The sequence below is a fragment of the Poromitra crassiceps genome (genome assembly GCF_964638095.1).
Source record: "Poromitra crassiceps genome assembly, chromosome: 11".
Classification (NCBI taxonomy): Eukaryota; Metazoa; Chordata; class Actinopteri; order Beryciformes; family Melamphaidae; genus Poromitra; species Poromitra crassiceps.
The window spans coordinates 36354493-36379626 of NC_139643.1; the positions used below are offsets into that span (position 1 = coordinate 36354493).

The 25134-nt window shown below is 44.7% G+C and overlaps 1 protein-coding gene across 1 annotated transcript; it reads left to right on the forward strand.

Annotated features, from left to right (window-relative positions):
* Positions 1-3371: 3371 nt before the first annotated feature.
* On the forward strand, positions 3372-24489 carry LOC310784997 (uncharacterized protein; the record flags this gene model as incomplete). The annotated part of the gene is made up of 23 exons (XM_083646003.1): positions 3372-3440; positions 3543-3591; positions 3684-3764; positions 6985-7445; positions 8378-8479; positions 8619-8714; positions 9627-9731; positions 10705-10894; positions 11294-11421; positions 11512-11628; positions 12856-12913; positions 13418-13546; positions 13793-13894; positions 14322-16415; positions 16509-16580; positions 16702-16838; positions 18775-18912; positions 19294-19351; positions 19467-19547; positions 19692-19787; positions 20010-20081; positions 20480-20554; positions 21240-24489. 23 exons carry the CDS (start codon positions 3372-3374, stop codon positions 22958-22960), a joined length of 6231 nt encoding a protein of 2076 aa, XP_083502129.1. The 3' UTR covers positions 22961-24489.
* Positions 24490-25134: the final 645 nt, after the last annotated feature.

Consider the following 25134-nt stretch of genomic DNA (forward strand, 5'->3'; position numbering starts at 1 on the left):
ATGCTTGTGATTCCACCAGACGCGGTGCGGTACAGAAGCGGCTACGTGCCCAGTCTATTTTTGACTGAAGCTGCTTGGAGTCGCGTCAAGCAGCACAGAGCAGATGGAGCTGGCAGGAAGTCAGACACGGGAAAGCCATAGAGAATCTGGTCAATTTTCAAAATAAAACCCCCTGTGCAGACTCGCGATCGTATAACAAGTAGGAGAAGAAATGCAAGTGTGTTCTCCTGTTAACACGCACTGTAGGCTATGTGAAATATAGATATGAAATAATTATGAGGACGAGTGTGTTTTTAACAACTAAAACACAACCACAAATCTTTGATCCATGTTGTTCAAAACTGGATTTAACTGCTACAGTGCAACAAAGTAGGAAGTCTCCTGCCGTCTCGGTCTCCTGCTCTCTCTATGCTTTCCCGTCTTTCAGACATAGCTCAACATGTCTCTGCCACTCTGTGTGTGTTTTTATTTTTTTATTGTTTCCCCTCATTTTCTCCCCAATTATATTTGGCCAATTTATCCCTATGCTGCCCCGGTCACTGCTCCACCCTCTGCCGATCTGGGGAGAGCCGAGACTAGCACCACGCTTCCTCCGACACATGCGCACACAGTAGCCGGCCGCTTCTTTTCTACCACTCTGTTAATAAACACAATTAAAACAGACAAACTACACTACGCAGTCTAGTTTGCTAGAAGCACAAAAATCAAGGATAAATGAGCAAATCAAAAAACTCGGCCAGACAAAACACTCCGCTCCTGAGATGCTCCCGCCTCCTGCGGCGCAGTCGCTATCAGTGAATTCCAGCTGTAAGATTCAAACAAGACTCTAAGCAGGCGTGTGCACATTTCTTCACCCACCTAGATATTTACAAAGAGAGAGTTTGTTAAATTGTGCCCAATAACACTGACCAGTGACATGTGCATACAAAGTTTATACAAGCTAGATTTCCCAAAGGTGGTGATTGTGTTCGCTGCCAAGTCTGCTGCAGAAATATTCCAATGCAAACATGATAGAGTAAGGACATAATGCTGAAGCCTCCTTTCAAGTAATTTGCATAGTGTCGTCATCCCTTCATTATCTTTGTTCTTTGATATTGCAGTGTTGGAGGAAGATCCTGCCTTCAGATGTCACTTGAAACGTGAAGGTTAGTGGTGAGCGGTTGCTTCTTTTTAATTAGCGGAGTGGCTGTTATTGATTTCTGATCACTTTTGTCTAACTTGTGCACATGTCTCTGTGCCCCTGTTCAGTTCCAACTTGTAACACAATCCTGCACAGATTTCCTATACTGGGTGAGTACTGATCGGGAACCATGTTATGCCAGACTATTTTCTTATGCATACCTTCCTCCTACTCCAAATCAGAATGTACAGTAGGCTATTTATTAGTCTTCAAATATGCGAGAAGAGCAGTGAGTGTATGAGAAAAATTCTCTTTGCTGGCTTTCACAGTTCACCTCCCATGCGTCTGTAGGCCAGTTGGAATAGCAACAAAATTGGCAAATGAGTCTTCTGAAAGGCTGTCACTATCAAAACAAACATCTAGAATTTAGATGTTTATTGTAGATTGTAGATTCTCATTATGTGTAGAAGGCAACTGAATATTGTGTTCTTGTCATGGACATGTCTATATATGTCCTCTTCTGTTACCTCTTCTGTCCAGGCCAGCGGTTTCTGGTTAAGCACACTATTGCCAATCAGCATCAGCGCAAAGGCTGGGGATTCCTGTGTGTGCTTTGTCAGAGGAGGCTGTCAGAATATGAGAGTCCTGCTCATGTGTTCAGTCGTGAACATGTTCAAATGTTTCTGGTGAGTGTCTGTATACAAATCATGTCAATTCAGAGGCAGTAACATTACTCAACTGATTCCATGACAGCAGTGATTCATTGCACTACTGACTGCATTACTAATGTGTGATTTCATGCTTTAATATCTTCAAAAGTCAATAGCTCAGTTCCTTCACCTGTGCACTCTTGTGTGAATGATCCGGGTAACAGCGCAGCACTGTAGGCAGACAACCCGCATTGTCAGAGGCAAGAATTTACTTTTGACTGAGGAATCAGGTGCAGGAATACAGCTTACTGTATTCTGATATAGAATTAAAAGTTTGTTTGTTTGTTTTTTTAAATTGGGGCACCGGTTCCTTATGGGAATAATACTATTAAAAGAGTAGTCTCTACATCTCATATCATTCTTATAGTCCAACAGGTCATGTTGAATTCTCCATAGAAATTCTCTCATTTCGTTCACTCCCAAACTCAGAAATTCACACCAATTGTCACTTATCAGTGAGATTGCTTATGAACGTATCAAATGGATACAAATCAGATGGAATTCAAACTAATGCAAATATGAATAACTTGAAAACACATCCAGCAAAATGATAACTGTCCAGTCAATGATTAATCAGTCCTTTGATCATCCCATCTTCCTCATGGCAGAGTCTTGCCCAGCAGTGGCTTTTCTGGCCTTTTTAGTATGAAGGGGTGTGTTTGTCAGAAGGCCTTAGACCAGCTGACATACACTTTATTGCTTTGGCACTGGAGTCTGTTTTTGCTCACACATGCTCATAGATTGGATTGGCTTGTCAGGAGGAAAGATGTATAGATTTAATGGATGGTTTTCATTTGTTGGTGGATTATTATTATCATTATTATTATTATCATCATTATTATTATTATTATAATAATCATCATCATACATGGGAGTTATATAGCGCTTTTCAAGGATGCTTTACACTAAAGCCAGTGATTCCCAACCAGGGGTACGTGTACCCCTATGGGTACTTGAGCAGCTTGCAGGGGGTACTTGAAAAGATTGGGGCTTGTCATTTATTTTGGCACATGGCCCTGAAGGCTGTCTGTCAGAAAGCCATGATGCACAACATTATAGGATTCAAGGATGACCTGATCACATCCTTCAGTCAAAGGACATTCTTTTCCTGCCTTGTCCAGGCGGCCATGGACAGGTCATGGTGTTGCCTTCGTGTAGCTGTTAGTGGACCGACGGGCTGGCCATCTGGTGTCCTTCGTATGATGTCGAAACCAGAGCTTGTTGATATCATCAGTGATTTCAAATGATGCATTCGAGTGTATCCTGGAGGCTTTGGAGACCACTGTGTTCCAGACCAGCATATCTGTCATTGTCATAAGGGCAAGAAATAAATGATGTCTGATGATATATGGCACACTAGATATTGTTTGCACACAATTTTAACAACATAAACCACATCTTTGACTTTCACAGAGTTATTCTACTGGATAATGAAGGCTGTAAATGTGTGTGTGTGTGTGTGTGTGTGTGTGTGTGTGTGTGTGTGTGTGTGTGTGTGTGTGTAGAATCGTGCCCACCCAGGCTCACTGAACTCCAGCACTATGAATACAGAGACACTACTGGACCTGGCAAAACAGGCACTGGATATTCACCCTGTACAATCGATCCAGGTCAGAGATACCAGACATCCCCATACATTAACTTTATGTAATGTCTCCTCCAAACACGCGCTCATATTTCCATCCCCCCCTTTTTTCTTTTTTCTTTGACAGGAAATAAGGCTGGCCAAACCCTTCTGGGAGCCATGTAGCTATGAAAACGGTGAGTACCGTACATATACATACATGTATCCACATGGATCATCAGTTTTGGAGTCTGAATTGGTTTATTGACTATACATCTGTTTATTCCAGCCGTTGCCATCCTGAGACGAGCACATGGGAAATGGAGGAAAGAAGATCTTATACCCACAATAGCCCTTAGAAAGAAACTGGGTAAGCCATGTATTATTATTATATATATTATTATTTGATTGATTTCTAGGGTGGAGATTCTGGAGAAACTACCTTTTCCCCTTTACTCACTAATGACATCACAACTGCTCGAGTGACATCACTGATGACATAATTAACGGATTTATGACTTCACTTCCGTCACAAATCGCGACTGACACCGACACAGACAGACTGAGCCCACTTTGCCAATTTTGATTGAGATATTTTAAGTTATATCAGGGCCTGAAATTCAGCACGGGATTGCGGCTATCGCGCATTTTCGGCAATTCCCGCATATTTTGAATTTTATAAAGCGGGACTGCAGCGTCTAGTGCAGCTAAGTACGTCGGAGGTGGTGGTGCTCACTTCACCTGCCTCCTCCTCCCCTTCAAAAGTGCGAGCGAAGCAGGAAAATACGCTTTTAAAAGGCTGAAGGCAAATTGACTCCTCATGAGCTCTCTGGGTACATCCCATTCCTCTTAATTGCATCCACCTTTCCCTTGTGTTAATTACTCCGCCCCTATGTAGCACATTTGCGCTACATAGGGGTGGAGTTGTGCTACATAGGGGCGGAGTAATTAAGGTGATGCCTGAGATGATTCTCGAGCGACCTCTGACCTATGACCCCTCCTCTGACAGTTAAAATAGCGTCATCTGAGCACTCATAAATCACGAGAAATCGTGATAACCAGCTGATCTCTACCTAATAGAGGCTATCCCATACGACTAGAAATACCCAGAGCAAAGGCATGCATGTAAGTTCCCCGATGAGTAACATGATGTTAATGCTTTGTACACCCCTAAATCTTAATCTAGGACCTCTATCCCCTCCTCCCCGAGCATCGGGTAGGCAGTCTACCGATACAGGTGGCCTGATGGCACTTTTTCCCTCCAGGGTGAAAGAATTGACTAACCTATATAGTAGAATTACCCAGTACATATTTTGTGAACGAGCTGAGGCCCGAGATCATTCTGTCCTTTCTACATGCATGGAGGAGGCTATTTGCTTAACCCAAAATCATGCCTCTTACCTTATAGGATTTGTGGACCCTTCTCAAAAATGTTTTGAAGAAGAAAAATAAATAAATAAAAATCCAGGGGATTTATAGGTTTTATATATAAGTTTACACTTTTCCTTATAAAGCATACAAATCATTTTCCAGTACAATTTTGTCCAATATACATGACATTATTGTCCAATATACATTCCCTTGTTAAGCATCCCCACTGTCCTAAAATGATATTCCAGTCTCGGCTGGGCACACTCATAAAGCACTAAAGGTCTCATTATGCTTTCCGCATCAGCGAGGAACGCGAGTGTCCGCGCGGAAAAGTGACGTCAAATCAGCAGACACGCCCCTCCGCAAGGCTCCGTGCGGACGGTTTTCGAGCGGCCGTGCGCACGCCGAAATTTGTAACTACGCGGACGAGCGGACAAAGTGGAGTTTTCAAGACTCGCGCTCAATTCCGCCTGCAGAAACCCACACAGAGTATACAAGCTCCACACGTTTCCTCGTCGGATTCCGTGTCTCTCATTTCCGTGCGGCCGGCCAAAGCGTCAAGCATAATCCAGGCTTTAGTGATCCGGGTCCCCTGCACATCGAGAGGGCTCCTTAGATGAACCAACGAGTAATGCTCGTTGAGAGAGTATTCTGTTTTCTTTGGATACGAGTAATGCTCGTTTGAGAGATAATTATATTTTCTATGGATCAACGAGTAGTTCTCATTGAGAGAGTATTTAGATTTCTTTGATGATCAGTTTCTCTGTTTGAGAAAACTGAATGGTTTCCCCTATGGAAATAATCGGTTACTCTATCGGAAACTGAATGGGTTTTCTTTTAGTTTTCCTATAGAAATAATCCGTTTCTCTATCGAGAAACTGAATGGTCTTTCTTTTCCTTTTCCTATAGAAATAATCGGTTTCTCTATTGAGAAACAACAGGGCAAGTTCTAAGATAATGGACAATCCCGGTAAACTAATTGAAGGAATCCCTTCGTCTCTATTCGAGAAATAACGGGGCATCCCGTTTGGCTCAAGTTCTAATAACGGACAATCCCGCCTGGCTCCCTGCCGGAGGCAGGAGAGCGATAACCCTTGAGGTCCAGTTCCTTTTCTCTTGTAAATCTTGTAAAAGGGGAGGGCGTGTATATGTTTCGCTGGGTCACGGTGACCTAAGCTCTAATTGGATGCTACACTGTCATCAGTCCTCCCCATCTGCAGACGAATCAACCATCATGTTTGTATGTGCGCTGATGTGCACAGTTAAATTCTTATCAGCCCATGATATCTCACACTATTCCATTTTAAATATTTCACATGTAATATTCATCCAATTTTGAGAATACATTTACCACACTTTAAAAGCAACATTAGACTCAGTTAGTCATCAATTGTCACATCTTCACAGCCCTCAGTCAGTACATTGTGCTTTTTCAACTTTACATGTTTCATCATGCCACTGATAAATCCTTAATTTGTCAACACACTGCATTTCAATTATATAATTCAACCCATGCTCTTAATATAACATTGTGACTTCAGTGCACACAGAATATATAGAAAAACAGGTGATTAGCATTTTAATTTACTAGGAGTCTCCTCTCCTCCAGTCAGCCTTGCCCCCTCTGCTGCAGCTGGTGGAGCAAAAGTTCATCCCAGGTCACTCTCCGCAACAGCTGTACAGCTGTAGTCTTGATGATCGAGTCCCCTGCCACACTGCATTTCGGAAATCCTCTTTCTGGGAAGGCTGCTCTCGTGTTTCTTCGCTCATAGCTCCTCGGAGATCCCTCCTTGTTCCTCGCTCCACAGAGCATGGATAAGAGCTTCGGGACAGTCTTCAAAATGGCGGACCAGAAGAACCTCCGGACAGAAATGGGATGTACCCTTCCGTGCTCCTTCCCACCACACCTGCCCTCAATGTTGCCTCGTTTGCCCTGCCCTTCCCTAGTTTCCCCCAGACCAATCAGTTCTCCTCACTGTTGCTTCCTCCCCAGCTGCCCCTCGTGTAGATGATTAGTTTCTCCAGTATTTAGGCCTGTGTCTCTCCTGTTTGTTTGTCATGTCATTGATTGACCTGTGGTTCTAGTTGGAAGCCTAACCCTGTGTAAACTCCGTAAAAGTATTGACATTTGTGCTGTTGAATCCTGCCTGTGTGTACTGGCTGCATCTTGGGTCTTCATTACAGCCTGACCCTGACACTCGTCTGTTTCTGTTTCTCAGTCCCTACAGAAACTCTGAAAGAGGATGACAAAGACCATGTGAGAGACGCAAATCAAGAGACCAAGAAGACTGAGAAAGAGACTGGCAACGAATCTGCAGACAAAAGTGAGACCAGCTCACAGCCTGTTCCAGTGGAAAAAGAGGAAGACAAAGAGATTGCACAACACCCACAGAACAAGATCAGTGAGCCTGTGTCTGATAGGGTGACCAATAGACCAGGTTCAGAGACTGAAATAGAGACAAACAAGGACGGCCTTGAAATCGCGTGTAAATCGACTGCAGATGGAGGAGCGGAGGCACGGAAGCCAGCTGATGAGGAGACGCTTGAACAAAGAGAAAACAAGTCAGAAAGGAGAAGAGAGGCCATCTCTGAAACAAGTCCAGAGCAGATAAAGAGTCCAGGTTGTGAAAAGGACCAAGTGACAGGGGCAGACAAGAGAGAAGTGGCTGTGAAGTTGACTGTGAGAGAGACAAGTTCGGAGAGGGCAGAAAGACCGCAACAAACGGAAACGGATGATGGAAGTGGGACTGGAATAGAAACGACTGAAAGTAGCCAAGATGCCCCGATGAAAGATTACTCCGTCTCTGAAGAAATCGAAAGAAAGCGGCAAAGCAGCATCTCTGACAGAGCACCAGGGAAAAGACGTCCCAGTGAAGATGCGTGCAGAGAAATCTGTCACAAAAGGGGGCGGCTCTGCTCTGAAGGACAAGAGTCCTCCTCGTCTACAATCTCCCCAAAAATGCCAGAAGAGAGACGGGTTGAAATGGATTTAAAGAAAGTTACGACAACAAACATGGGAGATGGTGGCAAATCAAGTGATCAGAGTGCAATGAATAGCGGTATGTACAGTATGTGACACATTCTAATTTGTTCAAGTTTTTCTTCACCGTTTCTGTGAAATGGTTTAATCTGTGGTTGTATATGGTTTTCTTCAGGAGCTAAATTATGGAATTATCTCAAGATGAAGTGCAGAGACCGAGAGCCTGTGATTGGTCAGTGTTACATCTTTCATTCCCTGAAATTAACCCCTTAAAGAAATGGTGACTAGAAAGCAAAGACGAATGAAGTCCACTGTGTAGTGTGTTTTGCCTGGTTTGATCCAACCCAAACTGGCTGGTTCAGGACCTAATAATCTGATCTGAATAATATGATCGTCTGATTCTTTTTGCAAGTCTCGACTCTTGATTTCATTTATTGTGTTTTTTACTTTTATATTTTGTCCATTTTATTACATTTATTCACATAATACCTGAGCCGGGCTTAACTTTGTCTGTACTAATTTGGTCTGAATGGAAATATTGATTTCAAATTGAAAGAGTCGGTCAGTAATATTACTAATAAACACTTTGTCCCCTAGGTTTAAATGCTCTGTTTGAATTGCACTGTGATCAGCATGATCCTCTGTACTTGTGTGACTGCTGCCATGTGACTATCCTGGAGAAGGATATTGTCCGCCATGTGACTGGAGATGCCCACCGAATTGGGCACCTGAAGGTGAGCGATATGTGTTATGATGACACTTAACTTTTCCATATATGGGCATCTGCGTAGTGTAGAGGTAATAATAAAATAATCAGAAAAAAGTCTTGACCTGTGTATTAATGTCGTCTGTGTCTCCTTTCACTGACACCAGCTCAAAGTCACTACTACACCTGATGGGAAACAGAGACTGACGATCAGACGCGCAGCTGCTAAGCACGAACGGAGAAACGGATATGGGGAGGCTCAGGTTTGATGCAGAACAAAGTACTTTCACTTGTGTAAAATGGTTTAAACTGTTAAAAGATGACCTTTTATTTTGGTCAGTCGACTCATGAGCAACTCGCAGGCCCTCGCCTCTGCGTTTAGCCAACACATGTCTCGCCCCCTATATGTGCAGTAATGATGCACTTTTATGACCGTTTTGTGATCCTAATGAATCACTGGACATGTTGTGAAATGTTTGGAATCATTTGAAATCTCCCTATCTTTCATTAAAGCATACATAGTTACATAGTTGCTGCTTGTGGTGTTTTAGCAGAACGTGTCCATCTCTCCAGCACTTCTGATTGCACACATGTCATTTAAATGTCACTGTATTCAGTGTTGGATAACCTTTTCGGGACAAATGTGGCATTTATTATTTCTACCCTAACGACTTAGCATCAGCAGAAGCTAAGTTTGAACAACACGAGCTAAACCATGGAATTTAATGTCATCAGGATCATAGCCAAAGACGTCAACAAGAACTCAACTGAAATCCTTTGTCCCCTAGGAGCAATCCCCAGTTAAATCAATTCCAGAAAAGTATATGAAGGGTTTCAAACGGTGGTTATATACAGTATTGTAGCGTGATCATCAGACCTACCTATATATCGCTACATTATTGTGCATCTGTTTTGACTGCAGGTTGTTGAGCTGGATCCAGAGCTTTACAATGATATCACAAAACAAAACTTTAAATGTGGTAAGGGCATCCACCCATGCACAATCATTTTCAATGCAATGGTTATACTAAGAAGAACTTGAGTGAGTTAAAGTCTGAACTTCTACCATATTTTTATGTTGGATTATGTTCACAGGCATAAAGAAAGTGAAAGAGCTTCATGCTCAGCAGGACATTTCTCTAAACGCTCAACATGAGGTCACCTCTGTGACGCAGGACACCCAGGTCAGCCAAGTGCGTCCTCTGGTCCATCAAACCACTTCACTCACTTCCAAACACCAGTGCCAAGGCACTTCATCTGCCTTTGACCGCCAGCCTCAGGTAAAAGGGCGCTGGGACACCAGAATGATTCAACTTTGTCTGATTTTATCTGATCGTCTCAGCCCAGGGAGTCAGGAAGTGTTTGAAAATGTGACATCATATAAAGCAAACGATTTCATTGGTCAAGCGTGTAGTTTCTCAGTTCCACAGAAGATGAAGTAGTTCTGATTTTACTTTTGTCTTCTTGCTTCACGAAAGTTCCGCCCTTTGTACAAGCTTCCATTATAACCCACAAAATCATTATTTGTTTGAATAATAATAAATGTCCCTGCAAATAATCCACACGCAAATTCGCACTTGGTGTGAAACAGCTTTTATTCTCAGTGGCTTGACTAACCGTCTAGCAGCTTGGATACAATACGAATAATATTCACAACAATAAGAATATTGGTTTGTAGATGGATACCAGGTTAAGTGTGGATGAAATTAAGCTATTTTAGGATTTTACTTCAGCCAAGGAGGTTCTGTTTTCAGTGCCATTTGTCAGTCTCTTAGAAGGATTATGGCAAAACTACTGGGCCCTTTTTCATGAAACTTGGTGGAAGGGTATAGCATAGTATACTTGGCCCAAGGAAGAACCCATTAAATTTAGGAGCGGATCTGTTCCGGGTCGGGTCATTGGGAGGGGGCGGGGTTAGGGATATACAGTAGAGAGTCGGGATTAGAGGGGTGGGTAGGGGAGTGGCTAGGGGTGTCTGGCAGGTGGGAGGGGGTGTGGTCAGGTAAGGGGCGGGGCTAGGGATAGGAAAGTCTGGAGAGTTGGAGTTCTAGGGATGGGTAGGGAGGGGCTGCAGAAAATAAAATGACCACCGTAGAACATAGCCTCAACATCATCAGTTGCTACATCATACAATTACCATAAAGAGTTATGTTGCCGTGACGTAATGTTAGGTGGTAACTGTTTTGGTGTGCAGGTCTCTGAAAAGCTGTTAAATAAGTATTCCGTTGTATACTATTATGTTTCATTTCAAAGATGGTGGAGATAGAGCTTGGTGATTCCAGAAACTCTGAGGGACCGCCATCCTCAGCAACTGCAGCCATGTCTGTAGTTGCTACAACCACCTCCAAAACAGATGGCACCTCCAAAACGACCCCAGCAGCCTCTAACAAAGGAGCTGCACTGGTATGTGCAGCCACCTGTAAGACCACAGGTGCCTCCAAAAGTAAAATGACCTCCAAAACTTCAGAAACTACATCTAAAACTGTGACTGTCACTTCCAAAACGCTGGTGACAACTGTGGCCACTGCTGAAACTGGTAAACCATCTACCATCTGTGGAAACGCTGAAAGTACTTCCAAAACTCTACATATCAAGAATAATGGTGGATCATCTGCTGATGGTGTTCACAACAGTGCAACACCTGTTTCTCCCTCCCTGGACACACCCGCACCTGGTAGTTCTGTCTGTAAGTCACCGCTCACAGAAACATCAGATTCCTCCAGGAGTAAGATAACAGTTGGTCAGTATTCCTTTATTATATTAAACATAATTTTATTAGCCTCCATTACTTCCACTCATTTTGGTTTAATCATGACTGTTTTTGTGTGCATTTACTTTTCAGGCAAAAACCACGTTGTTGTGGTCATGTGTGAAGGAAAGATGCAAATCTACTGTCTACTGTGCTCCGTCAGGCTGAGACGGTCACATCATATTCACATGGAGAGCTTCGACCACCAGTATAACTACGTGGTGTGTATTAAAACGTCTTGTCCAGGACAATTTGGGAATGGCAGGATGGTATTATACATGTTAACAGAATGTTTTGGATTTTGTAAATAGAGGACGAAGCGGCGTGAATGGACTGCTAGTGCTACCCGCTCAGAGGTGCAAACCAATTTGCAGAAGGTGGTGGACGAGTTGGCCAAGGCTGATAGAGATGCAGGCCTCACAATCCAGGTGACCCACCCAAGTCACTCACTCACTCATTCAAGTGATTCAATTGGCCATTTGCAAAATAATGGTTGTCATAGCGATCCACACGTCCATCCGTGCTTAGCATTAGTCTACATTACTGTCCGTTGACTCTGACAAGGACATACGGAAAGTACATACGCAAGTTTAGTTCTATACCACATTTCATACACAGATGCAATTCAAAGTGCTTTACATAAAATAGATAAGACATAAAGTGGATAAAAGAAAAGAGCATACAAAATAAAAGATGACAAAAAGATAAGGTTCCTGTAAAGCAAAATACATTGCCGTGGATAATTTACGACACTTAAACCTACGGTATGTCTGATGTAACTTTGAACTATAACCACAATTAAAGGTCAGACGTTGGACAAAATAACAATCGAGCTGAGTTCTTCTGGTCCACTTCGATGATGAGACAGTTTACATCCCGTCTCCAATACAATTGCATCTGTGTCACAGATCGTCATTCTCGTCAGTCAGCGTCGTGACGACCTCCCCATAGCAACCCTCAGAAAAACATTAGCAAATATGTTTTCAAAATATAGGATGTTTCACAAATCTCAAGGTCTCTCTCCTTGGTAGACTGAATGGAGCCATTTTGACATTCCCTTTTTGGAACTAGCTACTGACCGTGACTCTCTTCTACTCCACGCTTTCCGCTATGCTTGACGACCAACTAGGGAGACATTTAAAACATTTCCATACAGGTTTCCAAATGTATAAAAACCCACGTGCCGTGGGACTGTGCGTTACCGGTACACTCTCACACCATGCATAATGTACTGTACGCAGTCTTCGGAGTCCGACTAGTCTGATGTGGCAAAAAAGGATAATGTAAATGTGTTTTATACATTTGGCCCAGGTGTTTTTCATACTTTGCAGGCTGGCCCCCCTTACAAACACTGACTGACTGTACCCAATCTACACTATGGTTAACAGTAACACTACAGTGGACAGATCATTGGCACTCTTGTCTCCCTCTCTCTCATTATTTCTCTCTCTCACTCACACACACACACACACACACTGTCCAGTGATAAAACACACATGCATGAGAGCATACGGCATATGCCAAGAAAGTGACGAAGCGAGACAACATCCACTTGCATGCATGCACAGATCTATGCAACATCAGTATTTAGTGATTTAACATGTCATGCTTTTTCTTCACCTTCTGTGTTTTTCCCTCATTTTCCTCCCTCCTAGGAAGTAGAAGTGAATCATGATCAGTACAAAGAGCTGGCTGATCTTCCAGAGGAAGCAGGTAAAGATGTTTCATTTAATTCTATACTGTTGAGTTTCACTGAGAGGACAGTTTAGTAAGAACCCCCCCCCCCCCCCCCCCGAATGTGTGGAATGAAAGTGTCAGAACTTTGGAATATGCTGCTAAAGATGTCTGGACAGAAGATAATCCTGTGTTTAACCTTCAGATAGTTTTGGGCACAATTTATGCTAACACAAACATGGAGAGATGTCCCAGTGTTATATTATTCTGTGTTATCTCTGAGCTGTAATGCAGCCCAATGGGTCCTCCCTGGTGTTAAACCATTTGTTCATGACATAAGGAAACCAGAAGGTGGCCTCCAACTCTTCCATCCCAAACAAGGGGTCAAAGGAAGTACTGTGAATTGATCAAATGGTATCTGGTCTCGGCTACAACATTGTCTGCAGAAGAGAATGAGCTTCTGGTGCTTTTTTCTTTAATTTCCATGAGGATGTGTTATTTTTGATATTTTAGTTTGGTTATTGTTTTGTTGTTTCTCCTCAGCTGTAGGCAGACTGACGGAGATTATTCAACAGCAGCGAGAATTACGGGACTCTTCATCTTCCACAACCAGGCCAAGACGTGACCAAGTTCCTTCAACCGGTCCACATGAAGCCTCGGCCCTGGATGATGGTAAATTTACCTACTGTATCATCCTTGTGTTTTGACCACATATGATGTATGTAGTCACCTGTATGACAGGTCTCTCTGCAGGCCAGCTCAAAATAATTCAACTCAATCTGCATGCTGTCGAAAACCAGACTACTAGAATGGATATTGTTAACACCTTGCTCTACCATGCCTGTTCCTTTCTGGACCATTATTTTCATCAATCACCATCACACTTAACCAATGATTGCATTCTCTCTTCTCTCACAGATGTTCCCAGGTCAAAGAGAGGGGTCACAGGGCTTTCTTCTAATTGTGAATCCAAGCAGGAAAACGCACACAAGCCCAAAAAACAGCTGGTCCAGATCCCAGGTGAGAACTGAAATGCTTGCACACAAAATCCCACAGTATTTGTCTCTGCCAGAAAAATGACTATGGGAGATGGTCGATCTCCTGCCTGTATGCAGATTCGTCACCATCAGAGATGAGCCCTATGAGGGTGGTGTCATCTGCGAATTTCAGTAGCTTGACTGACCGATGGCTGGAGGTGGAGCTGTTGGTGGTTCATGCTAGGATCATGCTTCTGTTAATATAGTCTGACCTTATTATCCTGCTTTAGTTTGGATGTCAGCTTTTTTGGCATGTTACTCTTCCTTGAATCTTGTGTCTATTTCACCTTTCTCTTTCTCATTCTTCTCCTCATTTTATATTACCTACCATTCTGTGACTCCATCTATCTTAGCCCATCATCACTCGTTCACACACTAACTCTCTCATCTCTCCCTCCCTGCATCTATAGGGGAGGAACCACATGCGAGTCCAGATCCTCCTGCCTCTGACTCAGAAGCTGTGGCCCCAACCCCCGACATGCTGGAGGGTCCAGAGACTGAACCACACAGTCCTGCAGGACCCAGCCGGACTAAACCACACAGGCCTGCAGGACCCAGCCAGACTGAACCACACATGCCTGCAGGACCCAGCCAGACTAAACCACACATGCCTGCAGGACCCAGCCAGACTGAACCACACATGCCTGCAGGACCCAGCCAGACTAAACCACACATGCCTGCAGGACCCAGCCGGACTAAACCACACAGGCCTGCAGGACCCAGCCAGACTAAACCACACATGCCTGCAGGACCCAGCCAGACTAAACCACACATGCCTGCAGGACCCAGCCAGACTAAACCACACAGTCCTGCAGGACCCAACCAGACTGAACCACACAGGCCTGCAGGACCCAACCGGACTAAACCACACAGGCCTGCAGGACCCAACCGGACTAAACCACACAGGCCTGCAGGACCCAACCGGACTGAACCCCACAGGCCTGCAGGTCCCAACCAGACTGAACCCCACAGGCCTGCAGGACCCAACCGGACTAAACCACACAGGCCTGCAGGACCCAACCGGACTAAACCACACAGTCCTGCAGGACCCAACCGGACTAAACCACACAGGCATGTAGGACCCAACCGGACTGAACCACACAGTCCTGCAGCACCCAGCCAGACTGAACCACACAGTCCTGTAGGACCCGACCGGACTGAACCACACAGTCCTGCAGCACCCAGCCAGACTGAACCACACAGTCCTGTAGGACCCGACCGGACTGAACCACACAGTCCTGCAGCACCCAGCCAGACTAAACCACACATGCCTGCAGGACCCAACCGGACTAAACCACACAGGCCTGTAGGACCCAGCCAGACTAAACCACACAGTCCTGCAGGACCCAACCGGACTAAACCACACAGGCCTGCAGGACCCAACCGGACTGAACCACACAGGCCTGCAGGACCCAGTCAGACTGAACCACACAGTCCTGTAGGACCCGACCGGACTGAACCACACAGTCCTGCAGCACCCAGCCAGACTGAACCACACAGGCCTGTAGGACCCAACCGGACTGAACCGCACAGTCCTGCAGGACCCAACCGGACTGAACCACACATTCCTGCAGCACCCAGCCAGACTGAACCACACAGGCCTGTAGGACCCAACCGGACTGAACCGCACAGTCCTGCAGGACCCAACCGGACTGAACCACACATTCCTGCAGCACCCAGCCAGACTGAACCACACAGTCCTGCAGGACCCAACCGGACTGAACCACACAGGCCTGCAGGACCCAGCCAGACTGAACCGCACAGTCCTGCAGGACCCAACCGGACTGAACCACACAGTCCTGCAGCACCCAGCCAGACTGAACCACACAGTCCTGTAGGACCCGACCGGACTGAACCACACAGTCCTGCAGCACCCAGCCAGACTAAACCACACATGCCTGCAGGACCCAACCGGACTAAACCACACAGGCCTGTAGGACCCAGCCAGACTGAACCACGCAGGCCTGCAGGACTCATCAAGACTGAACCACACAGGTCTGAAGGACTCATCAAGACTAAACTGCACAGTCCTGCAGGGCCCAGCCAGACTGAACCACACAGGTCTGCAGGACTCATCAAGACTGAACCACACAGTCCTGCAGGACCCAGTCAGACTGAACCACACATTCCTGCAGGACTCATCAAGACTGAACCACACAGGCCTGTAGGACTCAGCCAGACTGAACCACACAGTCCTGCAGGACCCAGTCAGACCGAACCACACATTCCTGCAGGACTCATCAAGACTGAACCAAACAGGCCTGCAGGACCCAGCTGGACTGAACCACACAGTCCTGCAGGACTCATCAAGACTGAACCATGCAGGCGGTCACCTTTAGTATCCTTGGACAAAAACCCACCCTCTCAAGTTGCTCCAATCAAGACTGAACCGCACAGTCCTGCAGCACCCAGCCAGACTGGAGAAGACGCATTAAAACACTCGGGGCAGAGTGTAGGACACAGGCAGCACAATGTATCCCAGAAGCTCCCAGCCATTTCAACAGGTAAGTGTTTACCATTTTATGAGTCAGTGGCTTTCTGTATCTGTCATTTAATATACTGGATCTTTGACTGGTTATCTTGTGTGGAAATCACAGGGGAAACAACTGTCGCCTGCAGCAATTTGTCCCTATTCCTCAGTGTGAACGGACGGGACAAACCAATCACAGGTGTGTGTCTGTGCATCCTTGCACTGTAAACTCTTTTCACTCTTCTTATGATTTAATGTTGACACGATGACGCATACGCTAAACGGCTAAAGTGTGTGTAAACTGTGTGTGTTCTCCCTAGGCCTGAGCTTTGTGTTTGAGTGTCAAGGGATAGCTCTACCTACATTCTACTTGTGTGGGAGCTGCAGCAAGACGCTCAAAGATACATTACACATGTTGGAACACTTAGTCAGTACTGAGCACCAGCTCTCCTATATGGTGAGTGGAACACATTTGTTTTCTTCATTTTATCAATACGGAGTTGTGTTTTTAATGTGGTTTACCTGTGTCATATTTCTAGCCTGGTGTCCAGCAGCCCCTATGAATCTTTTAACGGAACATAACACAGCTCAAGCATTTCACCGTGTGTACTTGTACATCCGTGTGACAAAAAACATCTTGTATCTTGTAATCTAATTTGCATAGAGATTCATATGGGTCTGGACGCAAGCTTTTTCCACTGGCCGTTATTTCAGACGGATACTGTCCGAGATGCCTGATTGGCTGGTCGATGTATGTAGGCGGTGGGACTAATCTACCGATGACACGTTACAGAGCACAGCAACAACACGTGTATGTTAACCCATTGATACCTGATGCAGCATTTGCGTGTATATCCCTCATTTGTGTGTGTATCCCTTTAAGACCGTGAACGCGGTTCGCGGTCTTAAAGGGATACACACACAAATGCTGCATTAGGTATCAATGGGTTAAATAACCATATGTACCCACTTCACTGAACTCAAATGCCACTGTGAGTGACCAAAGGTTTCGCCTGTTAACCAGTTCCGAGTCACATAAGCCCATCAGCTTTGAAATCCATTGGCCGGTTGTTGAGCTGCTTGTGGCTTGCAGCAGCTAAAGCTAACGTTACGGTGGTTGCCGGCCTGTAGCAGACAAGAGTATTGAAGGCAAGAGAAGCAGCTCTTGTGCTTTTTTGACAACGCTCCCGCCATGATGTTGCAGTGGAACAATTAACCTTCGGTTCTTATCAATTTAATTATTTGGCGCAGAATCGTCAAAGTCGTCCTGCTTTGTTACTGCAATTGGTCAAAGAGTTTGATGATCAGCAACCAATCAGTTGGGACTAAATCAGTGACTGAATCAGTGGCGGATAAGCTTGCATCCAGACCCTTAACTCATTCACTGCCAACAACGTATGAACACGTTTTCAGAATCCAGCTGTTCCCTGCCAACAACGTGTTTACACGTTTTTGGCATCGATTTTTTTTTTTTGACGGTGGGTTGTGCATCTAAGCCTTTTACATCTCTTATATAATTATTGGAGCCACCGAACGTTTACAACCCATTCCACCGACCCACTAAGTGGCAACAGTGCTCTCCTTGCTAGAGGAAGGAAAGCATTTTTTTAACTTGTCAAGCCATTCTCAGCCCAGCCATTCTCCTTTTCGCGCTGATTGCTGGCGATGCGGGATTGCAAATTTACATAATAGATTCAGCCGATCTACTATGATCGGGTGATAGATTACAGGTGGACGAACACACTTTGAAACACGCAGCATAAATATGACCAGAATCGCAAAAGCTTCTCTCAACCAAAACTCCAAACGAGTGAGTCCATCCCGACTTCCTCAAACAGCGGCTGTGCAGACAGGCACAGGAGAGCAGCAAAGCACTGACTGGTGACAAGCTTGTCCGCCCACGGAGGGCGGAGTTGAAGCAACTCGAGAGGGAGGAGAGAGAGAGAGAGAGAGAGAGAGAGAGAGAGAGAGAGGGAGGGAGAGCGAGAGGGAGGGAGAGAGAGAGAGAGAGCGAGAGGGGGAGGGAGAGAGAGAGAGAGAGAGCCAAAAATGAATGGTTAAAGTGACAGTTCCATCCAATTTCACAAAAAGCCGTTTATCTCTGAATATTCTTTTTCACGCTAAAACCATGCTGTATTCAACTGCTAATGCTTACATAACTACTAACTCTACAAACTAACTCTTTTAGACAGAGAAAGTACACATTCTATTAGTACTTTTGAGATATTGTATGTTCACAAACTCCAAGCTGAAACGAATCCTCGGCTCTTATAAAATGAGCCATAATCCTCAAAAAACGGCTTGGCAGAAGCTATCTACAGCAAAAAAAAACGTCTGGCAGTCAATGTGTTAAGAAGGTGTCATAAGGGCTGGATATCATATTTGTCTTTTAGCAGAAACAATTCCCTGATTTCCTCTGGTGGTGGGATGCCCGGCCGGATCTGAATCGAGATTCCTACAGGATGCCGTTCTTAAAGGATATTGCCTGGAAACTCTCGGACCGGGAGAAGTATTATGGGACACATGCTCAGGTAACCTATCAGGTCCAAGTGTCATGTGTGATGTTCAAGCACACCTGGTCTAATTTGGATTAAATTTGAGGGATAATGCATACTCACCACACTTGTCAGTGATTGGCCGTTTAGCCGATAGAGCGACCCTGCAAGTGAGGCGGGTTATTAATGCGGCTCTTTCAAAAATAAAACCCTCATTGTAGCGTTAACATAAATTTAAATTGGCCAAGAAGGGGACAAGATGCTTACTTTTGCCTTTTTTCTTAAGGGTTCACCATTGTGTTACATTTGGATTGTGCTACATTTGGTTTTAAAATCAAGGCAAAATGCAGAGTAGAAGTTTATATTTATTAAGCTTATTGTTATCAACTTTAACTGTTCGTCTCTTCTCTTACCAAGGTCACACGGCTGGACCGGGCCTGGTATGACCGTGTGATGACAGCTCCGTACTGTGAAGGTAGCTGTTGTTTCGTTTGTTATCATCAGGGTTTGTTGCATCTATTTAAAGACTGTATGGTGTATGAATGGATTATGATGATTGGTGTTAATTGTGAGTTGATTGTGTTCTGTAGCTGTGGACATGCTGCAGGACATCAGGCGAAGGGAGAACCTGACCCCCCTCTGCCTGCCCAACAATGCTCCACAACAGATGGGTGAGTCCGACTAGCCTTGTCAGAAAAGTTTGTCTCTTCCACTTTTTTCCTCACACTCACATAGACGGCTAAAATCAAATGAAATCTGCAGACAGCATATGGACATAAGCTGTGAATGTGATAATGATGACTCGTGTTGAACAGGCCAGCAGCCTCAGGACCAGCAGAGTCCAGAGGAACCTCTTCCAATGGAGCCACAGTCAGCCAGGGGACCTGAAACAGACAAGAGAAGATTCAATGGTATGTAGCGTCTGAGGTTTTTCCCTCATACTTCAGGCATCTCCAGAATCAAACACTTTCTGGAAGTGTACTGTTGGCAGTTATGATAGTTGACCCCTAATTTAACAAAATGAACCCAACTCGAGAAAGGATGGAACTTTGTTAATAAAGGTACAAGGAAGGTGTGTTGATCATATTGTGACAGTTTTTGCTTCACACTCATTTCATCATTTCTGTCCTCAGCTATGTCGGGCCCCGAGGCTTTGTGCAGGAGTCAGAACCAGTTGTATCTTGAGACCAGCAAACCAGAACCTGGTAAGACTGTCTTATGTGTTGGGCTTTCTTTATGATCCTTAATATCGTGATTTTTAGAATGGATGAATGGATATTGATAAGTAGTTTTATGTTCTTTTAGATTGGCCAAAAATCCCACAAATATCCACAAACTACTGGTATTTTCTAAAGTCTAAAAGTTGCCGGCCGTTTAGCCGATAGAGCGACCCTGCAAGTGAGGCGGGTTATTAATGCGGCTCTTTCAAAAATAAAACCCTCATTGTAGCGTTAACATAAATTTAAATTTTGATTTTGATAGGCCACGCCCGTGATGGGCGTGGCCTATTTCTTTCAGTGTCTCTATGAGTCTTGTGTTTCGGCCCAGGGTGTTTGACAGTGCGATATGTACTGTCTTAACCTATGTGGTATCATTTTCATAGTCGCCATCAACAAGGGGTATTTGGAAGATGCTGTGAACTCTGATAAAGAGAGAGAACCTACTCCACCACAGAGAGGTATGTGAAAAACGGCTTCACCCTGTGCATCTGACACCATTGGAAATAATTGTCTGGAGATTTATTGTGGACTCTTAAGTAGGGGGATATATATATATATACCGTAAATTTCGGACTATAAGCCACGGCTTTTTCCCCGTTTTTTGGCCCTGCGGCTTATATAACGGTGCGGCTTATCTATGGATTTTTTCGGGAAAAAAAACGGAATTCTCTCTTTTTTAGCACTCTTTCTAACTATAAATCCACTTCTGTTTTAATTTCCTCTCTTGCCCTCTTTTCACCACACCGCGGACACTGTGTGCACTGTAAAAAAAAACACAGGTGGTGTTATGTTGTTTTGTTGAAATGTTAATAAATGGGAGCTTCCTCAAACAGCCATCTCTTTCCCGACAATCCCCTCTGTGCATGAACCCTTACATATGGTAATTAAACATTAAAACACAATAAAAAAAAAAAACATTAAAACACCTGCGGCTTATAGTCCGGTGCGGCTTATATATGTAACAAACAGGCAATTTTGCTGCTGCGGCTTATACTCCGGTGCGGCTTATAGTGCGGAAATTACGGTATATATATATAATTTGCTTTCTGTAAACTGACTACACTCAAGCTCTTTTCTTGTGTCCTCTCATTCCCCTTTCTGTTGCTCATCACTTTCTATCTCACTCTCTTCCCCCCCTCTCAGAAGTTAGAGAAGAAGAAAAACATAATTTGGATGAGGTCCCATTCATTGGAGATATGGAGGGGGTCAAAGGGAGAAGAATCACGGCCCCTCCAGATGTTAACAGTGGCAACTCAAGTTCTTATTCTGATCTCCCAGGACACCCTGCTTCCAGCTCATGTCTAATTGGTCAAACGACTAGCAGGAACCTAGCCACCAAACCAGCACACACAGCGCTGGTGTCTCAGGCCCAAAACCCTCCATCACAAACACAGATCAAGTTGATTATGGAATGTTTGGAGAAGCTCTACAAATCATCATCTTCTTCGTCTATGTTTTTACCTCAACCCAGTCAAACATCTTCAGTGTCTTCCAGAGATGAAGAACCTCCAGCCAAGCCAAACCCAGCACTGGAATCGACTGAATCATTGGCCAGACCTCACACCAACAACCCCCAACTCAAAGATCCTTTGCGAGCCGAATCCACACACAGCTCACCGCAACCTAACAGTCAGTCTACATCCAGCCCTAAACCAGTCTTCATTTCCTCTGAGACTACTCCTGTTACATCTGATGTGACCTCTTCTCCCCTGTCTCCCAAAGACAAAGAACCATCCTCTGATAGACCCATACCACGCAAAGACCGTGTGCGTCAGTGGATAAAAGATATGCTAAACTCTGGAAAATTAAAACCTGATCAGATTAAATCTCAGACAAATGTACCCCCTAGCCAGGCAAGCCCAGAAAATCCTGAGACTACTACCTCCAGCACTCGAAAAGCATCCGAAAGTTGTGCACAGGACAAAGAAATATTGGATTCAAGGCATGAGACAACTCAATCTGTGATACATGGTGCCAGCGTCCCCATATTGCCACCCCCTGCTAACCCATTGAAGAGGAAATGTTCACCTACAGGGCCTGTGGACAACGTCTTCAACTATGAAAACCGGCAGTTCGTCCCTAATCCCAACTCTGGCCTCTCTACTGCCAACCAGTGTATGGAGGGCTATTCTGACACAAGTATCAGTCATTTGAACCCTAGACCCATTCCCTCTATAGCCACTAACCCAAACCCCAGTCAGTCACAGCAGCCAATGGGCTACAATGCCAGAGACCCTTCTTTACCGATTGCATCTAGTCAATTCACCACCAATCTTATTAGAACTGCCAGACCAGAACCTACTAACCAGCAGGTTATGGATGTCCATAAAGGATTGGACCACACTGGGTGGAACAGGGTCAGCCAGGTGGATCACAGCTGCCCCACAGCTGCAGCAGCAGGCCCCAGTGGCCCTCTGTCAACTTCAAGCTACAACACAACAGGCTACTACTTGCCTTGGAACAGAAATGGGCAGTCAGGTTACAGTTCCTATGAGGTTATGGCGGACAATCATTGTCCCTACTTAGGGAATGTATCCCAATTTGATCCAAGAACACCTTATCCAAACCACATTTTCCCTCAGCAAGTCCCAGCGCTGTCAGCTGAAGGCAGCTTCGCAGCTTCAGTGCCTACATTTGTGTATGGTCAAATGCCGCTACAGCAGGAATACCCTTCTTGGACTCCCCCAGCTACTGGACTTGGTGAAGGGGCCAGTGGTACAACCTACTCAGGCTTTGGGCCACTCAGCACGTCAGCCAATGATATCCATTCACAAAGGTTGATGCAGGCGAACAGATACAGCAACAACAACATAGTAATTGAACTGCGCAACACTCAGAATGTCTTCAACCCTCCCCCCATGTAACGGATGGAACCATGCTTCACAATGATCATGTGGTGAGGTGATTTTAGCAGTGCTCCAGTATCTGCTGCGGTTTACTCTTAAAGACCACATGAACCGGGTCTCAGAGAGGGTCGCGTGACATATCGGACTGAAAACAGATATTGCCAGAGATGAAAGAAGGTTGAGAGGTGTCACCATACCGTCGATTACAGTTATGAATGAAATCCTGAAAAATCAACTTTTGATGTGAAAAAGTGTGAAAAACTAAAGAAATTTGATTTTTGTTATTTTTCTTTGCATACATTGCATAGGTGTGTGAACTCAAATAAAAAAGTAATTTTTGGGTTCAGCTCGTCTTTGAAAGAGCATGGTGCAGGTAAAAAAAAAAATCTGAATTTACATTTTGGGCTCATGATTACAGTGAAAATACTCCAAAAAGACAAAGATTATTTTCCCCCCCCACAGGCCTCCAGGTTATAAATATGGAGGAAAAGGTGGCATTTTATAAATGGGCGTGTGACATAACAACAGGAGTGACATCACAAGAGGAGAATGTTCTGCTGGGGCTGACAGGGATGCAAAGTCATGGAGAGTGAAAAAAGGTGACAGATACCAGGGCAGACATAAAACCACTCAGAAATCCTCATATTTTTGGCAGAAAAATTTGACTGTCACCTAAAGGTGACTAGTTTGCATCCCTGTGACATCACAAGTGGTAGTTCCATGAAATGGACCAGTGCCCGCTGCTGGTTACAAAAACTAGTCTAAATGCAGCTATGTGTGATTGGGGAAAAAATCCCGTCCCCCAATCCCATTGCTATATACCCCTTCCACATATTAATGCAATGTGGTCTCCAACCTGCACCGTGCTCTTTAAAGGTTCATGTATGCTTATACTGCACACCTGGACTCATTACACACTATTACCTCTCCCTTTTGACCCAAGTTCAGTCAGGACCATTATAGTCAAAAAATAAACTTTTATTTCCATAAATAGTTAAATTTGGCTCTGCTCTGGGAGCAGCAGCAACTTATGGGAGCTCCCTACCCTTCCATGTGTTACGAGCAGCAGGAAATACCCCCAGGTACAGAACAGAGCAAGCAAAAATGACAACAGAAATGTCAGACACGGCATGTAAGGAGGAGCTGGGGTGGAGGTTAGTCTCACATGGTCAGACCCACCATCGATGTCATCCACCTTCCAGGGGCGGCTGGCACCCCGGAGGCCTGTGTCGGGGAAAAAGGAGAACTAGTTCTAATTTCTAGCAAAATTACTGCTGACAATGTTAAAAGTCAAGAAGCACATGGGTGTCTGACCGTTGAACAACACCAGTGAAAATGCTGACCCCAGAAGGTCAGGGGTAACAGACAGCAGCAGGCAAAGTACAAAGATTCAATCTGCTGTTACAACACGAAGGCATCAAAACCGTGCAATATGCAGTCACGAAACTTTACAGGTGATAGTTGACATAAAAAAGAAGGTTGAGTTCGAAAATGGCCATGATCCGAGCAAGGGAGCCATCCCTCCTCCTCCCCCCCGCCCCTTAGCTGACCAGCACAGGTTTTCAGGATGGAGACACTCCGTCCGGGGCCTTAGCAGTCTTTTGTCGCTTCGCTCTTCAGTGCTGGTGGGGAGGGGTGTGTGGGGGTAGTAGGAGTAGGGGAGGGTGGTGAGGTGGCAGGAGCATGGGAGAGGGCTTGGGGGTAATGGGCTTAGGGGTGGGGGGTGGGGTGACAATGGATTTGTCTCCGAGATAGTGGGGGTGATAAAGTCGTTAACATTCCATTGCTCTCTGAAGATGGATCAAACAGTTGGAACTTCGACACCCTAAAAAGCCTTTGTTCATCACTAACGTTTCAGGGATTTATTAATTTTAAAAGAGATTTGCTGATTTTCTCTTCCATTCGTAGCATTAAGGTCAAGATAATCTTAAAATTCAATCAATGGACCCATTTGTAAATAAGCTATTAAAGTTCCCTTCATTTTTTTTTTTTACATTTCTAGTTTGATATTTGATCATTTCAATAATCACCTATGAATTGTTTTTGTCCCTGAAGATTTTGTCTGTAAAATGCACGTTTGTATTTTGTAAAGTACGGATTTTGTATATTTTTGTGTGTGCATTTTTCAACACTTTTTTTTCCCAAGTGAAAAAAATAAGACATGTCTATCTAAACTTTGTTTGTTTGGTGTT